This window comes from Bos indicus x Bos taurus, chromosome 10 (genome assembly GCF_003369695.1).
Source record: "Bos indicus x Bos taurus breed Angus x Brahman F1 hybrid chromosome 10, Bos_hybrid_MaternalHap_v2.0, whole genome shotgun sequence".
In the NCBI taxonomy this organism is placed as follows: domain Eukaryota; kingdom Metazoa; phylum Chordata; class Mammalia; order Artiodactyla; family Bovidae; genus Bos; species Bos indicus x Bos taurus.
Genome location: NC_040085.1, coordinates 101,688,553 through 101,709,531, shown reverse-complemented (window position 1 = coordinate 101,709,531; position 20,979 = coordinate 101,688,553). Strand labels below are relative to the sequence as shown.

At 48.5% G+C, this 20,979-nt stretch overlaps 2 protein-coding genes across 2 annotated transcripts in view; both read right to left on the bottom strand.

Moving 5' to 3' along the window:
- KCNK13 (potassium two pore domain channel subfamily K member 13) overlaps nt 1-20,979 on the bottom strand; it is a 106,220-nt gene that overhangs the window by 23,718 nt on the left and 61,523 nt on the right. The gene's annotated exons all lie outside the window — the stretch shown is intronic.
- Nucleotides 9,025-13,512, bottom strand: LOC113899262 (translation initiation factor IF-2-like). The gene is made up of 2 exons (XM_027552719.1): nt 12,764-13,512; nt 9,025-10,741 (listed from the first exon to the last, which is right to left on the bottom strand). The coding sequence occupies exon 2, from the start codon at nt 9,701-9,703 to the stop codon at nt 9,278-9,280; it is 426 nt and encodes a 141-aa protein (XP_027408520.1). The 5' UTR covers nt 9,704-10,741; nt 12,764-13,512; the 3' UTR covers nt 9,025-9,277.

Sequence of the window (20,979 nt, the reverse complement as noted above, 5' to 3'; positions counted from 1 at the left end):
TGTGTCTCTTGTGAATTCCTATTCACATCCAGTCCATTGTCCAGTAAGGGTAGCTACCGTTTTTCTTATTGATTTGTGAGAGCTCTTCAGAGATTTCTAAGATATTAACTCATCATCTTTTACATATATAGAAATAGTTTTCCTACTTTATGTCTTTTATTTTTAGATCATTTTTTGTTGCTATGCCAAACTTTAATTTTTATGTAGAAAATGTAGAAAAATCCATCAACTTCCATCAATCTTTTTTTTTCTTTTTCCATTAATCTTCTTTTGTGGCTTTTCACTTCAGGAGTTACGGAGAGAAAAGTCCTTCCTTACCCCATATACTGGTAATTCACTTACAGTTTGAATTTTAAAATTTGATAATTCATTCTTCTTAACTGTAAGGATCTAATGTTTTAAAAAGTACTAGTTTGTTTTTCTCAGCACTATTTTTAGTTAACGTTTTTGTTGAGATAATTGCAAACTGATAAGCAATCATAAGAATACAGAATGTGCTTATACTTTACCAAGTTTTTTGCTAATATTTTACAAAATTACAGTATAATATCATGACCAGGATATTAACATTGTGTATTTAGTTCTATACAATTTTGTCTCATGTGTAGGCTCTTTCGTGTCAAGAAGAGCCTATTTTTAAGTAGTCCATTGTTTTTCCACTCTCTTGAAATGTCACTCTTACCAGAGGCAACATTCTTAAATTTGTATTTTGATTACACAGTCTGTTCCATTGATCTGTCTATGCTGAGACTGGTACCCCACCCAAATAATTCTTTTTTTTAATATCCTTGACAACTTTTCCCTCTTCCTTCTCCCTTATTCTTTTCCTTTTTTCTTTTCAAAAATGCACAGCTAACTTCATGCAAAATTTCCCTGATGTGTTTTAGAATTATTTGGTTAAGCTCCAGAAAAAATACTTGGATTTTGATTAGATTGCCTTATGTTTAGAGATTCATTTGTAGAGAAATGACATCTTACTAAAAAAAACTTTTCCCACCAGGAACACACTGTATCTCTATTCATTTATAGAAGTCTTTAAAAAATAAGCCTTAGTAGACTTTTGCAATTTCCTCATAAGAACCCATCACAAATCTTATGGCACCGAATTCTGTTCCTTACCTTTTGCAGATGATGTGGGTGAGGTCTTTCCCTCCACCATGTGTAACTTTTTGCTCTGTTTTATCATTTTTACTGATGCATTGTTGATTGACAAAATTATATTAGTTTCAGGTGTACAACATAATGATTCAACACTTCCATAAACTATACTCCATTCAAAATTAAATTATTATAAAATATTGGCTGCATTCCCTGTGTTGTACAGTATACCCATGTAGCTTATTTCAGACTTGTTAGTTTGTACCTCTTAATCCCCATCCTGTTTTGCCCCCCCCCCCCCGCATCCCACTGGTAACCACTAGTCTGCTCTTTGTATGTGAGTCTGCTTTTTTGTTATATTCATCCGTTTGCTTTATTTTTTGGATTCCACATATGTGATATCACACAGTATTTGTCTTTCTCTGACTTTCCTCACTAACTGTAATACCTTTCAAGTCCGTCCATGTTGCTGCATATGGCAACATTTCATTCTCTTTTAAAGTAATATTCCATTGTGTATATATACCATATTTTCCTTATCCACACCTCTGTTGACGGACACTTACATATGCTGCTGTGAACGTGGTGGGGGGGGGGGTACATGTATCTTTTCAAATTAGTGTTTTCATTTTCTTTGGATTATGTACCCAGGTGTGGAATTGCTGAATCCTATGGTAGTTTTATTTCTAGTTTTGTTATGGGCTTCCCCCTTTGCTCTGCAAGAAAACCCCCAAACAAAACCAAAACATGCATCTCCATCCTTCAAGGCCATTGCCAAATGCCTTCCTGCTTTGCTCCCGCCCGGATACTGTGTCAGCTGTTGATGAACTCTTGCCCATTCCGAGACTGTGAGCTCAGCACATAACAGATACCCCAACTTTTAAAGTTTAATCGTCAACTTAAAAAATCAGCTCTCTCTTTGTGCTTTCGAATCTCCTGGATGACTTTCTTCGTGAAGGCAAAAGAGAGTGGTTGGTGTAGGAACAATAGAGAGACTCTTTCTACCTGGCTGAAGCGACTTGACATCCAAAAGGCAGGAGAATTTATCTGGACGGGCAAGTTGTCCGATCAACGTCCAGACATTTGTGGGTGCCTGCAAGCTCCCTTGGAACATACTTCTCTTCTGCTTTCTTCACAATTTATCTTTCTAATCTGGGTGTTCTTACTGTGCTGTGGCCTGAAGGCCTGGACTGAGTTCCCGATCAGCATTTCTTTGTATCCCCTCAGGCTTCACGCTCCTTAAAAGCAGACTCTTGTCTTTCAGCCTCCACTGCCGCCAACCACCCCGCAGGGCTTAAGAACATGGAGCCTGGGACTTCTCCGGTGGCTCAGTGGTAAAGAACCCGCCTGATGATGCAGGAGACACAAGAGACGTGGGTTCGATCCCTGGGTCGGGAAGATCCCCTGGAGGAGGGCATGACAACCCACTCCAGCATTCTTGCCTGGAGAATCCCACGGACAGAGGAGCCTGCAGGGCTACAACCCATAGGGTCGCAAAGAGTCAGACACAACTGAGCGAAGCATTCTTCATTCTTTCTTTCAAGCCAAACCAAAGGGCACCTGTGCTACCTAATTATAGCTTGGTAGAAAGAGGAGTACAAGAACGCTGACGGAGGTCACGGCACAGGGACAGACCCAAGATGAGGGACCAGGTGGAGGCCAGAATCCAAGTGGGACCAACCACGAGGTGGCAGGTCCCTGCTAGGACCTGCTCGCCGTCTCCTGAACTCCCAGGACAGAGCCCGTCTGCGCTCCTTTCTCAGAGGGCAGGTAAAGGCGGCAGCGACAGCTGCTTCGGGGAGAGGCGCGGGCCTTCTGCAGGCCCCGCCCCCGCTTCCTCCCACGAGTCCTGGCTCGACCTGATGACGTCAGGAAACAGGATGGCGTCCTGATGACGTCAGGAAACAGGAGCTCTAGCCGTACCGCAGTGTTCACGGAATGCCCACCGCAGGCCGGGCTGTGTGCCGCACACGGCCATCACAGAGAAGGAAATTCAGTTCCCGCCTGTGAGCACAGCGTGAAGACAGAAACACAGCAACTCTAAGTGAAGAAACACTGCAGCCACAGTTAGCATTTATCAGACGCTCGCGGGGTGCCAGGCTCTGGGCTCTGAGCTTTCCGTGGACCGTTTTACTTAATACCTAGGAGCCCATGAGGTACATATTACTGGCAATATTATCCCCACTTTGCATATGATAATTATGGAGGTAAAATAAATTGCTCAGAGTCACACAGCTGAGAAGGGGCAGAGACAGTATCAGACATACAGTATTTCTAACTCCAAAATCGGTGCCCTTACCAATGAATGCTGTTGACTTTTGGGGTGCTAGGGGGTACTGTGGGGAAACACCTAACTCTGACTGGGTTTAGGGGAAGGTCGGGGAGGAAGGTCATCAGAGAAAGCTTCCCTGGGAGATGGATGGAGAATGCCTGAGCTGAACTATCTAGCTAGAGAGTGATGGCAGGAATGTTCCTGGCTCCCCAAGGAATGCCAGCACTTGGCTCTTTAGTCTGTCTCTTAATCTTCCTGGATTGTGGGGCTTCCTTGAAGGTTCAGACAGGAAAGAGCTCGCCTGCAGTACAGGAGACCTGAGTTTGATCCCTGGGTCAGGGAGATCCCCTAGAGAAGGGAATGGCAACCCACTCCAGTATCCTTGCCTGGAGAATCCCATGGACAGAGGAGCCTGGCGGGCTGCCGTCCATGGGTCATAAATAGTCAGATACGACTGAGCACTGACGCCTTCACTTCCTGGATGATTTCTCCCCTTTGTGTCAACTAACTTGCCACCTCCCAGAGAAGCAGAGGCCACCAGCCCAGAACGTCCCCGGAAGCCCGCACATGGCCATGCTTCCTGCACCTCTGGCCTTCTCTTCTGGGTCTCGGTTGAGGTGGTCCTCCCCCACCTGGGATTAGTTCTGCCACTGCACCTGTTCCCGACCTGTGTCCCAGGGGTCCTGCTCCATCAGTTGTCTCCTCTCCTCCTAAGTCTTTCATGCTCCTTGCGAGACCCGCCCTACTAGCTTGCCCACTTTTGGGGTCCCTTCTGCTCCCTCCTGTGACCACCACCTCTCTTCCTTCTCCTCTGCGTCCCTGCCAAACATCTTCGAAGAGCTTCTCCATTCCGTATCTGCAGTTCACGCCTCCAGAAACTCTGGAATAGGCGCTTAGTTTCCCCCCCTCCAGAAAAGTGCTCTCAAACAGGTCACCCACCCTTCTTGTCTGGAAGCCAATGGAGAAGCTTTAGTCCTCAGTCTCTGTGGTCTCATGGCAGCATGTGAGGAAATCGCCCGTCTTGTTGGAGATCTCTGTAGCCTTGGTTTCCATGGCGCTGCCCTCCTCCGGGAGGCCCTTCCGGTTCTCCTGGGCAGTCTCTCCCTGTGCTCCCTCAGAGCCAGTTTCCTCCCAGCTCTCCATGCTCGGCCCTTTTCCCATTGTCAGCCCTCTCTGACACAGCTAACACGTTCTCTGAGTTTTCACTCATCCATGTCCTGGGGTGGTTAAAGCTGTATCTCAACCCAGATTTCTCCAGTAAGCCAGACATCTGCATTTAGATGTCTCACGCTCACCTGAACCTCAACCCGCTCCAAACTGAGGTCATTATCCTTAGCCCCAAAGAGGCTCCGCCCCTTTGGGTAAAGAGCACCACCGTGAGCCCAGCACAGAGCCCTTGGGGCTGACTTAACTGTCCTACGTCTTCTGTCCAGTCAGACGTCATGTCCCATTGACTCTAGCACCGGAATAGCTCTCTGACCCATCACGGCCATGTCCCTGGCCCAGGCCATCATCTGCCTTGTCTGGGTACCACCGGTCTTGCCCCACTCCTACCCAATCTTCATTTTGCCACCAATCTTCAGTTAAAATGTGCAATCTACCGTCTCCTGCTCCTGCTTCAAACCCTGCAGTAGCTCCCCAGTGCCCTTGGGGTAAAGGCCAGATTCCTCAGATAAGCTGGTCTCTCTCTGCCTCTCCAATCTCATCTTGTCTCATACTACACCCCCACCATGTTCTTCCCAGCTTCTGGACCTAGGCCCAGAACTCTCTTTTATTATCCACCCACCTCTTTGGCTAGATAACTTCAACAGTGTATTATTTCAAGTTTGGATTTAGATATCATGATCCCATCAAATCTTTGAGGACCGAGTAGTGTGTCCCTTCTGTGAGCTCCTATGTACATTCCTGTGAGCAAAATTACAGAGCCCTGTGGTCGCCCCAACTCAGTATTGTGACTGCTGGTTTGCTTGTCTGTTTCACTTCCTAGATTCCAGGCAGTGGGAGGGCTGGGAATTACTTGGTCGCTGATACACTGGTGCTCAGCACAAAGCCTGACACACAGTAGCTGCTCCATATGCCTTGGTGAATAGAGTTAGAAACCTCAGTCGTCCTCTGTATTCTCTCCCATCTCCCTGAATCCAACATGTACCTACGTTCTTTCTCAAAAACACCCCATCAGAAAGCATTCCGTCACCACAGCCCTGATGGCCTTAGTTTAGGTCTTCCTCCAGTCTCACCAGGCTTGCTCTGACCGCCTTGCTTTTCTTCCTGCTGAGCAATGGATAAACCCTGCAAAGCCTTTCCTGATCCTGTCTCGGTGGCACAGCTGTAACATCACTGTGAGGTTTTTACCGCGTACCTGCAACTAAATGCAAAGCACGGCCTTCTCCCGGAGAGTACTGTTTGTGTGTTGTTATCTGTTCATTTCTGCATCTCCAACATCTCATGTTGAGTGACGGCTACTAAAGCATCAATAAATAATCCAAGTAAAGAATGATTTGTGAATTGCTCTCTTTTGTAAAAACCTCTGTGAGCTCACTGTTCTTCACAGGAAAAAAAAAAAAAAAAAAGAATTCCACAGCAGATCCCCAGAAGCCGGGCGCCTCAAGCTCCCCCCACATCCCGCCCCTTCCTGTCTCACATGGAGCTCCGTGCTCTCCAAGGGGACACGCCACTCCGCACCTCGGGAGGGATGCCTGCGGTGCCCTCTGCTTGCCAGTCAAGATCTGGTTCAGAGGCCGCCTTCCCTGTGAAGGTTTGCTCAGCTTCCCTGAGAGCTTCTTCCCCTTTCCCGTCTGTGGCAGCCTCTGTTCTCTCTGTGAAGTGGTCTATTTGCCAGATATTCCTCCCCTCCCCCTGCCATTACCCCTCCCCCAGTCATAATGGGTCTGAGGCGCTGGGATGAAAGGAGAGGACCTCCTTCCTGGCCTCTGGCTTGGTAGCAACTGTGATGGGTCAGGGGCCCCAGGAAGGTGCCCTGAAATGATTTGTGTTTTATGGATTAGCAGCTCAGTGGTAAGGAATCTGCCTGCGGTGCAGCAGATGTGGGTTTGATCCCTGGGTCAAGAAGATCCCCTGGGAAAGGAAATGGCAACCCTCTCCAGCATTCTTGCCTGGAGAATCCCAGGGACAGAGGAGCCTGGCGGGCTACAGTCCACGGGGTCGCAAAGCGTCGGACACGACTGAGCGACTAAAGAACGACAAAGCATAATACCAGGACCAGGAATGGGCAGACACATTGAACAGCCAACAGATGGTGAACTAGGAGGCAGCCAGTAATATGACACTGGTGGAAGGTTTTTAATTGAGAAAGTGTCCCTCCTCCTCTTAAATCATAAGACTATGAGGATGTGCGCATGCGCTCAGTCGCATCCGACTCTTAGCGACCCCATGGACCGTAACCTGCCGGGCTCTGCTGTCCATAGGATTTTCCAGGCAAGAATACTGGAGTGGGTTGCCGTTTCTTACTCCAGGGGATCTTCCCAACCGAGGGATTGAACCCCCATCTCTTGTGTCTACTGTCAGACATTTTCTAAAATTTCTATAGTGGACAGAGATGAAAACTTTTTACTTAAAAAATTTTTAAATGTGTCTAAAAACCTCTCAGGACTTCTCTTCTGAATATGATGGGATAACAAGAGCTAAATCTACCCTCTTGCCTGAAAGGACTAAATATATTGAACAAAATAAATGAAATGACAGTTTTCAGACTCTGAACAACAGGTCGCATGTATGCTGAAGTAAAACGTGTGACAACAACAGAACAGAGCCTGGGAGGGGATGAATGGTGACCCGTGCTTTGAAGGCGCCTAGACTCCATGAGAAGGGGCAGGATAGCACTCCAAGACAGACGGGTGAAGTGTGGATGTTGGAGGAGACTCTTGAGAGTCCTTGGACTGCAAGGAGATCCAACCAGTCCATTCTGAAGGAGATCAGCCCTGGGATTTCTTTGGAAGGAATGATGCTAAAGCTGAAACTCCAGTACTTTGGCCACCTCATGCGAAGAGTTGACTCATTGGAAAAGACTGATGCTGGGAGGGATTGGGGGCAGGAGGAGAAGGGGACGACAGAGGATGAGATGGCTGGAGGTCATCACTGACTCGATGGACGTGAGTCTGAGTGAACTCTAGAAGTTGGTGATGGACAGGGAGGCCTGGCGTGCTGCGATTCATGGGGTCGCAAATAGTCGGACATGACTGAGTGACTGAACTGAACTGAAAATAACACATCACACAGTTAAGCTAATAAGCCAGCAGGGAAGATAAAATGGAATAGTAAAAATTACTCAGGTCCTTCAAAAGAAGGCGGAAAATGAAAAAGAGAACAAAAATAGATGGAACAAACAGAAAGAAATAGTAAAGCAGTAGATTTCAACTCTGTTATACTAATAATCACATTAACTGTAATATTTAAACACCTAACTAGTCAGCACTGATTTTCAGATTAAGGGGAAGAAAAAGCAAGATCCAACTATATGGTCTACACGAGACCCACTTTATTTATTTATTCTTTTGAGACCCACTTTAAATATAAAGGCCCTGAGAAGTTAGAGAGACCCCTGGACTGCAAGGAGATCCAACCAGTTCATCCTAAAGGAGATCAGTCCTGGGTGTTCATTGGAAGGACTGATGTTGAAACTGAAACTCCAATACTTTGGCCACTGATGGGAAGAGTTGACTCATTTGAAAAGACCCTGATGCTGGAGAAGATTGAAGGCAGGAGGAGAATTGGACGACAGAGGATGAGATGGTTGGATGGCATCACCGACTCAATGGACATGGATTTGGGTGGACTCTGAGAGTTGGTGATAGACAGGGAGGCCTGGCGTGCTGCAGTTCATGGGGTTCGCAAAGAGTCGGACACGAATGAACGACTAAACTGGAACTGGAACTGGAGAAGTTAGAAGTATAAGGATGGGAAAGATATTCCACATTAACACTGAGCAAAAGAAAGGTGGAGAGTTTATATTCATTACAGACAAAGCATAGGTTAGAGTCAGGACTACCACTAGAGGAAAGAAGAGTATTTCTAGGGGGATTTTCTACCATGAATAAAGGGACCAGTTCATCAAGAAGACATTAAACCCCAAATGCTTCAGCAACTAATAGAGCTTCAAAATACGTGAAGCACAAACTGCTGGAACGGTTAAGGAGACGTGAGCGACCATGATTACCAGTGAAGGTTTCAACATGTCTCACAGTAAACGGCAGGATGATTAGACATAAAGTCTGCAAGGATACAGAAGACTCGAACAACACTGCTGATCAGCTTGACCTAATTAACACTTGTAGAAGACTCCACCCGCCAAGAGCAGAACACATTCTTTTCAAGAATTGAACATTTACCAAAATAGATAATATTCTTGGCCCTAAGACAAAACTCAATAAATCTAAAAGCATTCAAATCATAAAAAGTATGCTGAGGACCACCAGGGCTTAAATGAGAAAATAATAAGAGATTGGCACAAAACCCCCAGCTATTTGAAATAACACACTTTAAAATCACCCATGAGTAAAAGAAGAAATAAATAGAAACTGAAAAGCATTTTGAATAGAATGAAAATAAAAATATGAAAAATGAAAGGTTATGGATGCATTTACGAATGTTCTCATAAAAGAAAGAAGTCTTCATTTACAGGAGACATGATTCTCTATTAAAAAAAAACAACTGAATCTTAAAAAAATTAAGAACATATGTTTAGCAAAATTGCAGTATACAAACACAATTGTATTTCTAGATAGTAGCAGTATATACAATGATCAAAATTGAACTACAATATCATTTACAAGAGCATCAGGAGTATAAAATGCTTGAGGAAAATTTGACAAAAGACGTGCAAGGCCTGTATACTGAAGACTATAAAGCATTACTGAGAAAAATTGAAGAAAACCTAAAAACATCCAGACCCTAGACAAGGCCGGGCAGCAGGCGGCCGGGCCGGCCCCGTCCCGCCGTCAGTGGCAGCGTCCCAGGCGTCTGTGAGTGAAGCCCTCTGAAGATGCCCGCGCAGGCCTCCGCCTCCCCGTCACCGGCGTGAGCAGCTCCGGGAGGCCGCGGGGCCGCGGGAGGCCGAGGCCGCTCCATCAGCGGGGCCAGGGCGCGCTCCCCGGCCGGCGGAGCGGGCAGCCCACGGGCTGCTCGGGGGCCCGCGGATGCGCTGGGACGGACGGTCAGCGCTTCGGGAGAGCCGGCCACCTCATCCGCAACCGCGGGGACAGCACCGGCCCGGCATCTCTGCGGGCGGTGAGCTGGGTCTCCCGCAGCCGGGGCGCCGGCGGAAACTGCGAGCTGCCCGGGGCTGTCCCCGGAGGACGCCCCGCGCCCGGCCCCCATCCCTGCCCGCAGGACCGCCCGCCCCGGCAGGGTTCCCAGCAGCGCCCGGCCTCGCGCAGGACTGCGGACAGCGAGGACGCGGGGTCCGGCACGCAGCTCAGGTAGAGGGCTGCAGTCTGGAGGCGGGGTGGAGGCCTGCTCCCCCAAGCCTCACCAAAGTATCCGTGTACAGAGGGGCCCCTTCCCTGGACCTGCCCTGTGCCCACCTGATACCCCGTCCCCAAGGTAGGCGCTGGAGGCCTGGCCGCTCTGCCTCCCGGGAACGGAAGATGCTCTGCGCTGATCGCCCAGTGGAGCGCCCACCCTTCACCCTTCAGTCTCTCCGGGCTCAGGGCACCCGAAGCCTTTCCACAACCCTCCCTCCAGCGGGTAAACTGTGTGCCTTTGACTGGCTCCTGGTGCTGAAGATATTATATGAAAGAGTTCCTGGGCCCCTGAAGTCAAGGATGGGGGTGCAGACAGCTTCCTGGTGTCTGAGACCCCAGCCTCTCCTTGCTCAGCACCAACTCCAGGTGAGGTGGGGCCAAAGGGGCTGGAGCGGCGCTGTCCCCTCTCCCCGGGTGTGTGTCCCTTAGAGCCCGTCCCCTCTCCCCGGGTGTGTGTCCCTTAGACCCTGCCCCCTCTCCCTGGGGTGTGCGTCCTTAGAGATGGCCCCAGAGCCACGCTCTCGGCCAGGGTGCAGACAGACCCCTCCATTGCTCAGTGCCTCCTGGCCAGGCCCCTCCCCCGGGGTCTGTATACACATCCTATGCCCACTGCCCACGTTGCTTGCATGTTACACTCCTGGGTAAAGCGCAGCGCTGCCTCCTGGCCTGTGTCCTGCCCACCTGCAGGGGTGGATGGCGGGCGGGGGGCGGTGACGGAGCTGTCATCCCAGCTGGATTTCGTGGAGGTGGGAACAGGGGCGTTGAGACGTCAAAGCAGGGGACAACTCCCAGATGCCATCGGCAGGCTTGGAACTCTGTTTACTCTCATTTCACGTGCATGTATTTTAGGGCTGTAGATTTACTCTCCTGATTTGCTTCCCATAGCTTCTTCCTGAGCACAGAATGACAATAATCGATGACGTTTATACATCACTTCTTTAGCTTTTCAAAGCCCGTTTAAGACCATTGGCATTTTCCTCACCCCGCCTGGGAGGCAGTTGGAACGGGCAGCAGTACCTTTTCCCATGGGGAGACCCGAGCAAGAGACATGGCCGGGCGCTCGGACGGGAGAAACTTGCCCTCCCACCGCGGGGCGGGCGGCAGGAGTGGGCTGTTACTGTCACCCGAGGCGGGGTCCCCTGAGACCTGCGGTCATGGAATCCCTTCTCCGTCCTGCAGGCCGGCCCTGCGGCAGCAACAGAGGACCAGCCCGCTCCGTCTTAGGCCGTGTGGACAGAGACAGTGGACTCTGAGTCCTTGCCTCCCTTTTTGTCTTTTCGTTTGGGTGTTTTCACGGGCCTCACTTATAATAAACGGGAAGAATCTTCATTAAAGTCCGTATTTCTTCTACCTTGGCCCCCTCTCCTCGCCCCGAAAAAGAAGGGCTAAATACATGGAGAGAGATGCCGTGTTCATGAGCTCCTTGGGTGGTGCCAGTGGTAAAGAATCCTGTCAGTGCAGGAGAAATAAGAGACGAGGGTTCAATCCCTGGGTCGGGAAGATCCCCTGGAGGAGGGCATGGCAGCCCACTCCAGTATCCTTGCCTGGGAATCCCATGGACAGAGGAGCCTGGCAGGCTACAGTCCATGGGGTCACACGGAGTCAGACACGACTTAGTGACGGGGCATGAGCATGCCATGTTTATAGATCAGAAACCTCTTACTGAAAAAAAAAAAAAGAAAGAAGGCTCTTATTGCTAAGACGTCAATTCTCCCCAAATTGATCTATAGATTCAAGGCAATCCTAATCAAAATCCCAGCAGGACTTTTTTTTTGGTAGCAACTGACAAGTTAATTTTAAATTTCATGTAGAAGTGCAAAGGACCTGAAATAGTCAGACACAACTGAGCGGCTGAAACAGCCAAAGCAACTTAAGAAAGACCAACGCTAGAAACTAATGCTATCTGATTTGAAGACTTCTTATACGGTTAAAATAATCTAGACAATGAAGTATTAGTGTAAAGATAGACAGACATACAGACCAGTGAAACTCAACAGAGTCTAGAAATAAACACACATCACACAGTCAGTTGATTTTTTACAAGGGTGCCTAGGAAATTCAACCAAGAAATGAAAATGTTTTTTAACATCAAAACAAGTGATGTTGGAAATACTGGACAGCCAGTAACAAGAAACAAGTGACTGATACATGTAACAAGATAGATCAACCTCGAATGACTATGCTAAGTGAGAGAAGCTGAAAAAGAGCATATACTGTATCACCCCAAGTATATATAGATTCTAGAAAATGCAAACTAATTCAGAGTGACAGAGGAGTAGTGGCTACCAGGGGATGCGGAAGGGAGGGTAGATCACCACGAGGCACAGGAAGGTTTGGAAATGATGGGAATGTTCATTATCTTTATTGTTCAGCTAGTTTCCTGGGTGCATACATGTGTCAAAACTCCTCAAACCGTCCACCTTAAATATGTACATATTCCTATATGTCAATTATATCTCAGTAAGGTTGAGAAAGACAGAATCTACGGTTTAAAGCAAATGGCTCTCCGGTCACGCTCTTAGCCCTGATGTGACGCCACACCCTTGGCTGGGTTTGTGCCGGAGTAAGCGCTCCTGGGAAGGTGCATCTTAGAGCCTCTTCCTGGAGAAGAGGCAGGAGGGAGGCAGGGTCCTGGCTGGACTTCCGGCAGGGTCCTGGCTGGGCTTCCAGCAGGGCCAGCGCTCTGAGTTTTCACCTGGGGAAGCTAAGATGTGCAGAGGACCTGCGTCTCTGAGAAGGGGGTGGTCGGTGGCCAAGAGAAGTGCCTCCTCTCATTCCCACTTGGTGGGAGCTTAGGTTGGTCTGATGAGAGAAATATGTCTTCCCCTAAGGGAAGAGGTAGGTGGCTGACAGCAGCGGGAGCCTCAAGCTCCCTCCCCCACAGGCTGCTTTTAAATTGCCATTATTTACTCACCTACTCCCCAGGATGTATCAGAGCTCTGCCAGAAGTGGCCAGAGGAATGATCTCAATAAATTCACTGCCCTGGGGAGAGAATGAACTTTCGCTGATTTATTTCTCACCAAGGAGCCTAAAGCCTACAAAAGTCACTGGCACATTTATCTTCCACTCTTTTCCAATATCCTTAACCCTCAGACTTTACTGGACATAATTAATCTTCCTCCGATAATTCAGAGGCTACATCAGGATCCTACAGGTGATATGGTGGGATTGTCAAAGCGGCAACATTAACATGAGATGGGTTTCAGTTTATCTCTGTGCTCCTCCGGTTTTAGTACCAGATTTATCTCATTGGAGAGAGGGGGCCGGCAAGGGGAGGCAACTCGTGACTCCAGCCCTCCATCAAAGCCGAGCAGTGAATAGCACCGTTCCCTGACTCCATCCCCCCAGGTCTAAATGACAGCTTTGTTGTATGGCATGTTTACAACGTTTAAACTCAGTGCTCCTTAACTGGCCTTTAAGAACCAGAATGCTCTTCATGGGGGTAACGCTTCAAGAACCAGAAGGAACGAACAAGTTTCTTAAGTCTTTTATTCTTAAGGTGAGGCCAGGCACCGGGAGAATCGAACCCTTCTTTAAGAGCCTGCACTGTGGTGCGGAGGCTCTGGGGTGTGGGTTCCTCCTGGCTGTCGTTGTTGTTGTTCGGTTGCTAAGTCATGTCCAATTCTGTGTGACGCCATGGGCTGCAGCACGCCAGGCTCCTCTGTCCTCCACTCTCTCCTACAGTCTGCTCATCATGTCCACTGAGTCAGTGATGCTCTCTACCATCTCACCCTCTGTCACACCCTTCTCCTTCTGCCCTTAATCTTTCCCAACATCGGGGTCTTTTCCAATGAGTCAGCTCTTTGCATCAGGAGGCCAAAGTATTGGAGTTTCAGCTTCAGCATCAGTTCTTCCGAAGAATATTCGGGATTGATTTTCTTTAGGATGGATTGGTTGGATCTCCTTGCAGTCCAAGGGACTCTCAAGAGTCTTCTCCAACACCACAGTTCAAAAGCATCAATTCTTCAGTCCTCAGCTTTCTTTATAGTCCAACTCTCACGTCTGTACATGACTACTGGAAAAACCACAGCTTTGACTAGACAGGCCTTTGTCAGCCACGTGACGTCTCTGCTTCCAACTTCCTTGTGCTATTCTGCCCCCAGCTCAGCATTCCTCGACCGTGCTGGCCTGCCTCGGGGCCTTGGTGCCTGCGGCGCTCTCCCTCTGGAATGCTCTTCATCACACAGCTGACTTCAGATCTCAGCTCCAGGATCGCGCACCCCAGCCGTCGGCCACTTAAAGAACAGCCTGGCCCTCTGCCCATCGGCACGCGATCATCTCATCTGCTTTATTTTCCTTAGAGCACTTGCCCCGATCTCAAACCACCTCCTCGTGGACTTGTCATCACAGAATGAAAGCTCCCTGAGACCCTGGACCTCACTGTTTCACCTGCTGTCTCTCCAGGGCCAAGCAGATGCCTGGACCACACTGGCTCCCGTGTGGTTTTGTCCTTCTACAGTCCTCTGAGTCTTACTCCGTGTGACTGTCGGAACCAATCCTTTACGCCTTGCTGGACCTTGTCTCCAGCCCCATTGCTGCCTTCGGAACACCGCTGCCTGGACGTGTTTCTTTCTGGCCTCCAAATCCCCTTCCGCTGCTTCGGGGCTTTGTCGGGAATCCCAGGGCCCTGGTCCCCAAGCATAACGCCGGTCGCCTGTGGAAGTCCATCTTGCAGACGCTGCTTGGGGCGCCCCGGGAGGCCCGCTGCAGTTAGCAGCATCCATTTGGGGGCGCTCAGTGCTCCAAACTAGCTTCTCCAGGGTGATGCCATGCTGTGTCTTACAACAGGACACTACCCCCTGAGAAGCAATCTCTTACTAGTAGCCAAAGGGGTGGCACTTAGCTGGTGTGTGAATTTGTGTGAAAATCAGCAAGAGGCTCCCCTCTGGGCAGACATACCCCTGGATGCAGGGCATGAAGTGCATGTAGGTTTGAGCTCTCCACTCAACTCCTCTGGTGCAGTGCACGCATCAACCAGCTGTCCACAGCATCTCAGAGATACCAGGTCAAGCCCCATACGCTCGACTTTTAGCTCCCTCCCTATACGCCTCCATTTTCTGCTATTTTATATGAACTCCCAGTCATCCACAGTATAGAGAATGGAGATCTGAAATTCAAAGATAACCCCTGAATCTTACTTTCATAAATCTCACTGTCTACCAGGCCCTCGCTATGTGCCAGGTGCTGGGCTAGACACTGAAGCACATCGTCACATGTTATCAACCATGTGACATTAGCATTTTGTAAAAAGAAAAAAATACAGAATTCAGTAGATACATGATCCCATTATAAAATTAAAATGAATTCTATACGTATGCCTGGAAAGGACAGTAGATAGTAGCCATATGGGGGAGCAGGATTTACAATGAGACTTTACAGCTGACATATTTCTGAATTGTCTAATATTTAAATTAGACAAAAAATAACAAGCTTACTACTTTTGTAAACAGAAAACAATAATGCTATTTTGGAAAAAATAGCATGGACTAAAAAACTGTAAGTAAAAAGTGGAATTAATAGCTTTAAATTTCAGGTTCTTTTATCAGTAAAAAAAATGTAAATGTAGGGGGACTGCCCTGGTGGCCCAGTGGCCCAGTACAGGGGGCCCAGGTTCGATCCCTGGTCAGGAAGCCAGATCCTGCATCCACGACTAAGACCTGGAACAACCAAATAAGTTTTTAAAAAGGTAAATATAAATGAAATAAATTTTTAAGTTGCATGCACACCAGTGTTCACAGCAGCACTGTTTACAATTTCCAAGACACAGAAACAACCCAAGCGACCATCAACAGGCGACGGGCTTCCGAAGTGGTGTAGATACAATATTAGTCATAAAAAAGAAGGAAATATTGCCATTTGCAGCAACACAGACGGACCTAGAGAATTTCACATCAGCTCAGTACGTCAGAGAAAGACAAATGTTATGTATCACTTATATAAATCTAAAGTATAAAAAAAAACACAAATGAATCTACAGGCAAAACAGGAGCACACTCACAGACATAGAAAAACTCATGGTTACCAAAGGGGAGAGGGAAGAGAGGAGGGGAAAGCTAGGAGTAATGGGGGAACAGACAGACCGCTGCGCACAGAGCAGATGAGCCGGAAGGGTTCTCTGTACAGCACAAGGGGCCACACTCGGTGTCCTGTAAGAACCTATGATGGAAAATAACGTGAAAAAATATGTGCAAACATCACTTTACCATATACCTAAAGCTGACGCAGTATTGTAAACCACTGACACTTCAGTTTAAAATTTTTAGTTTTACTTCCTGTTATGGGTGCTGGAAAGCAGGGAAATGACCCCAAATGACTTGGGTCAGAAGAGGAGATTCTGCCAAGTGTTGAATAATCCGGCCGGGAACACCACCCCACTCCACACGATGACAGCAAGTCCTCAGAGGCAGAACGATCCTGGCTTCATGCTAACAGTTAAACTGTTTGCCAGGCTAACAGTGAAATCAATCTCTAATTATAAGAAACTCCAGGCTTTTTAAACACACAATCGTGTGTAAGCAGCTCATTACCGTGTGTCAAGCCACTGGGTGGGAAATGAGTTCTGGCACTCGCAGTTCTAATGCGGGAAGCATGCAGCTGAGAATCAATTACACGGCTCACATTCTTACAGCTCATTTCTTTCCTCCATTTGCAGGAATAACTACACAGTTAATCGTTTACTTTGTTCCCATTGTGTCATTTTAAAAAGAGAAGAGGATGACTGCCCACAGTGCAGCAAAGTTGGGGGAAAAAGTCACCCTGTTGAGCGTATACCTTGTTACCAGCGGGAAAATGCAAGTGGAGTGAAGAAGCCAGTGACCCAGTGAAGCAGAGAGGAAAGCGAAGGCGGAGAAGGCAGAAGCTTGGCCATGTCTTTGTGTGTTTACTTTGGCTCTTTATAAATGAGCACAAACATAAAAAGAAGAAATACGAATCAGAAAAACTCACTCAGCTGCCCTGTGCCCTGTGGCTGATTAATCGGTCCTAGAAACCACCTCCCTGCCTGGTTTGCTGTTCTGTGCCTTTTGCTTTGTTCTTCTTTTCAATTCTTTCATTGTCTGTCTTAGTCTGAGAAATACACATAGAGCTACTCATAAAAGTAAACTTGTCATTTTAAAGATCTCCCTAGTGGTAGTCTTTTACATCCCAAAGTGAAAAGTGAAAGTGTTAGTTGCTCAGTCGTGTCTGACTCTGCTCTCCCATGGACTAGTCCATGGGTCTCCTCTGTCCATGCGATTCTCCAGCAACAACACTAGAGCCGGTTGCCGTGCCCTCCTCCAGGGGATCTTCCCAACCCAGTGACTGAACCCGCATCTCCTGCATTGCAGGCAGGTTCTTTACCATCTGAGCCAGCAGGGAAGCCCTCACTGTCCCAAGTGGTGTGTGAAAGCCCAGTGGGTCTGCAGTCACCCTCGGTTCAGCCTTGGACGAGGGGAGGGGAGGCTGGAGGGCCTTTCCTCTCTCCAGTCTCTCCCAAGTCCATCCTGGAACTTTCATTCAACACTATTCAGACATTGCAGATCACCTATCCCCTGATAAAAATTTTTTTAAATTAAGAAAACTCAGTATACCAAAAATGGTGAATTTTATGTATGTAATGTATACTTCCATAAACCTGATTTTTAAAAATCAGTGTATTTCACTGTATACAAATTATAACTCAATAAAGTTGACTTTCTTTTTAAAGGGGGAAAACCCCCACCTATTCTGGCTAGATTCTAAGGATGGAGGTGAAAGAGTCCCAGCCTCAAAAAGCTCAGAAAGCTTATCTGGAGAGACGGAGAGGAAGGGGTCATTTCATTACAGGATGCTACGTGCTATTTTCATTATAATGATGACCATCAAGACCAATTATTTTATTGTCAGTAAAACCTTAGGACAATTCAGGTCTTACTAACATTGAAAAAAAAAAAAAAAAACCCACCTATAACCTATTAGTAAGTTTGTGACTCTGCTCTAAGGGAGAGGCTCACATATGCTTTCTGTGGGGTCCTTGCTAGAGGGTTCTCCTTCTTCTGGGTTCAGGACTGACTTGGTGAGGAGTCTCTAGAGTCCGTGTTCCCAGCCGCCCCCTGCCCTTCAATCAGCAGCCACCCAGCTTCCTGTTCCCGCTTAGAAGTGGCCGGTTGCATGGGAACCACAAGAGCAGACGCAAAGCTCTGTGACGGGCAAACCGCCTGCGAAACAGATAAGGGGCCACCGCTCTGTTTTGCAGGAGAGGAGGAGCCATTCAGGTCAGAGACTCGGAGAGGACACACCCTCGGCCACTGACTTCCATGGCCTCCAGCTGTCGGCCTGGCCCCATCCCGTCCGCTCTCACCCACGCTCTGGCTACTGTTTGTGACCTTCATGCACCAGCCTCCCTCCTCAGTTCAGTTCGGTTCAGTCGCTCGGTCGTGTCCGACTCTTTGGGACCCCATGGATTCAAGATTTACTGAACATGGCCCCGCCCATCAGAACAAGACCCAGTTTCCCCTCAGTCAGTCTCTCCCATCAGGAAGCTTCCATAAGCCTCTTATCCTTCTCCATCAGGGGGCAGAGAGACTGAAAACCGCAATCACAGAAAACTAACCAATCCGATCACATGGACCACAGCCTTGTCTTACTCAGTCAAACGACGAGCCACGCCGTGTAGGGCCGCCCTCCTCTGTAACAGGTTTCAGTCTCCCGGTACCACCTGGCTTGTTGGTCCCTGCCACGGCTCTCCTGGCCCTGGCTCACTCAGACCAGGCGAGCGTGTTCTGCAGGTGATGCTGGTGCCAGCCGCAGGGCTGCAGCACCTTGGGTGGGAAGGGATGGTTCCCTTCAGGCCAGGTGAGAGATGAATGCTGGACGCCTGTCCTTATCTCTTCTGGGGGAAGAAAGCGGCTTATCTGCATCCCCCGCTGTCCCTTCTGCTAAGTCCTTTCAGGCACTTTGGGAAACCTGTTTAACACTTGTGAGCTACCCATGCCCTAAATTCAATCAGAAATAAAAAACCTCAACACTTCGCTGTGCAGTGTGTGGGATCAGAGTCCTCTGACCAGGGATCAACCTGCTTTCCTGTAGGAAAAGCATGGAGTTGTAACCCTGGGCTGCCAGGCAAGTTCCAAAGCCCCCTTGTTTTGAAGAGGCCATTTGCAAGATCTAGAGCCGAAAGGCAAGCCCGGTGCCCTCTGACCACCACCCCTCACCACGCCAGATGCTTCTCACACCCACCGTGACGGGGGAGCCACAACCTACTGAGACACCGCGGGCTGTCTTCTCCCCGGGGCCCGGCTGTGAGTCGGGAAAGTCGTCCCCCAAATGTAGATGAAGCCAGAAAGGTCTTCTCAGACCTGACACCAGGCAGTGGTCATCGAACAGAGCACAATGGAAGCTCAACATTTTCATATTTTGAAAATCTGAAAACTCACGTCCGTCGCACCCGTAATCAGCCTGGAAACAGTGTGAGCCATCGGTGGGCCTCAGCACCTCCCTTCCCTTGGTTCTGGGTGAGATAAACGTTGACCACACACTGCGGCAGGTGAGACGGGCTCTGGGCGGCCAAGGAGATGCTGGTGGGCTGCACACTTCCCGTCTGTCTTTGCCAATAAGTTATCAAGCACATGGAGGGTTTTCCTTAATGAAACTCACTTTATCCTTATCTTTGTTTTCTTTTTGAATGAGTTGTGGTTGAAGGATCAGGCATAGATGTGTGTGTTTTTCTTAGAAGACCCGGGTCAGCGGCATGGAGGTGCAAGTCCCTCAGATGAGCCACTGGGTCCAACTGCTCTGTGATTTCACAATGTGAAATGTCAGGCATGCACAGATGACCTTTAAAGTAAGCTGGAGGGTAAGCTGATAGTCCAGTGCTTAATACTCCATGATTCCAATCCAGGGGGTATGGGTTCAATCCCTGGTCAGGGAACTAGGGTCCCACATGCTGCGTGGCCAGAACAATTTTTTTCAAAAAAAGAAAGCTGGCATGGTTACTTTTTAAAATTATTTATTTATGTGTATTTGTCTGGCTGCATTGGGTCTCAGCTGTGGTATTCAAATGCTTAGTTGTGGCATGTGGGATCTAGCTCCCTGACCAGGAATTGAACCTGGGCCCCCTGCATTGGAAGTGTGAAGTCTTAGCCACTGGACCACCAGGCAAGCCCCTGGCATACTTCAGTAAGCCTTGCAGCCAGGGCAGAAACTCTCAGATCAGCCTTGTGCATGATTCATCAGCCACCTTGAGCCCCACAAGCAGCTTAGTGGGGTAGTCTGTCACCTGGAAAAGAGTTTTTTCCTCATAGGTTGCTGTATTCTTTGATTTGTGTTTAATAACATGTTGTTTACAATGACATTTCATATGTATTACTGTATGGGGCTTCCCTTATAGCTCTGTCGGTAAAGAATCTGCCTGCAATGCAGGAGAACCAGGTTCGATTCCTGAGTCAGGAGGATCCCCTGGAGAAGGGAATGGCAGCCCACTCCAGTATTCCTGCCTGGAGAATCCCATGGACCGAGGAGCTTGGCGGGCTACAGTCCAAGGGGTCGGAAGAGTCGGACACAATTGAGCGACTAGACCCCCACCACGTGTTGTTCCTAATGACCCCTGTTCATTGTAGAAGATTCAGAACACGCAGAAAAGCAGAGAAGAGCAGTTAAAACCCCCTCACGGCCCCGCTGTCCAGAAAAAGAGGTTACTACCGCTCTCCCCAGTTCAGGCTTCCCGTCAGCCAAATGGGACAAAACAGCACAAGAGCAGGAGCTCCAGCGAGCTTACAGTGTAAAGAACTCGGTGAAGACGAGCGGCAGCTCACGCAGCCCAGGTGCGTAATGGTACAGCACCTGCCTGCTGCTGCGGGAGACCACCGGGTCCGGTCCCTGGGTTGGGAGAAGGAAATGGCAACCCACTCCAGTATTCCTGCCTGGAAATTCCAAGGACAGAGGGGTCTGTTGGGCTACAGTCCATGGGGTCACGAAGAAGTCAGACAGGACTGAGCAACTGAGCACGTACCATGCTTTATTGATAATATCTTGATATATTTCCTCCAGTCTTTGTGTGTGTGTCTGTGTCTACAAACATCAACGTTTCACAAACTTTGGATCTTATGGAGGAGTTTAATTTTTCTTAAAGTTCCTTCCCACTTTAGCTGGGTTGTAACTAATCTTCCAAGGCT

Coding starts and splice junctions, on each gene's coding strand:
- LOC113899262 (XM_027552719.1), bottom strand. CDS start 9,703: ATGGGGGCCGGGCGCGGGGCGTCCTCCGGGGACAGCCCCGGGCAGCTC.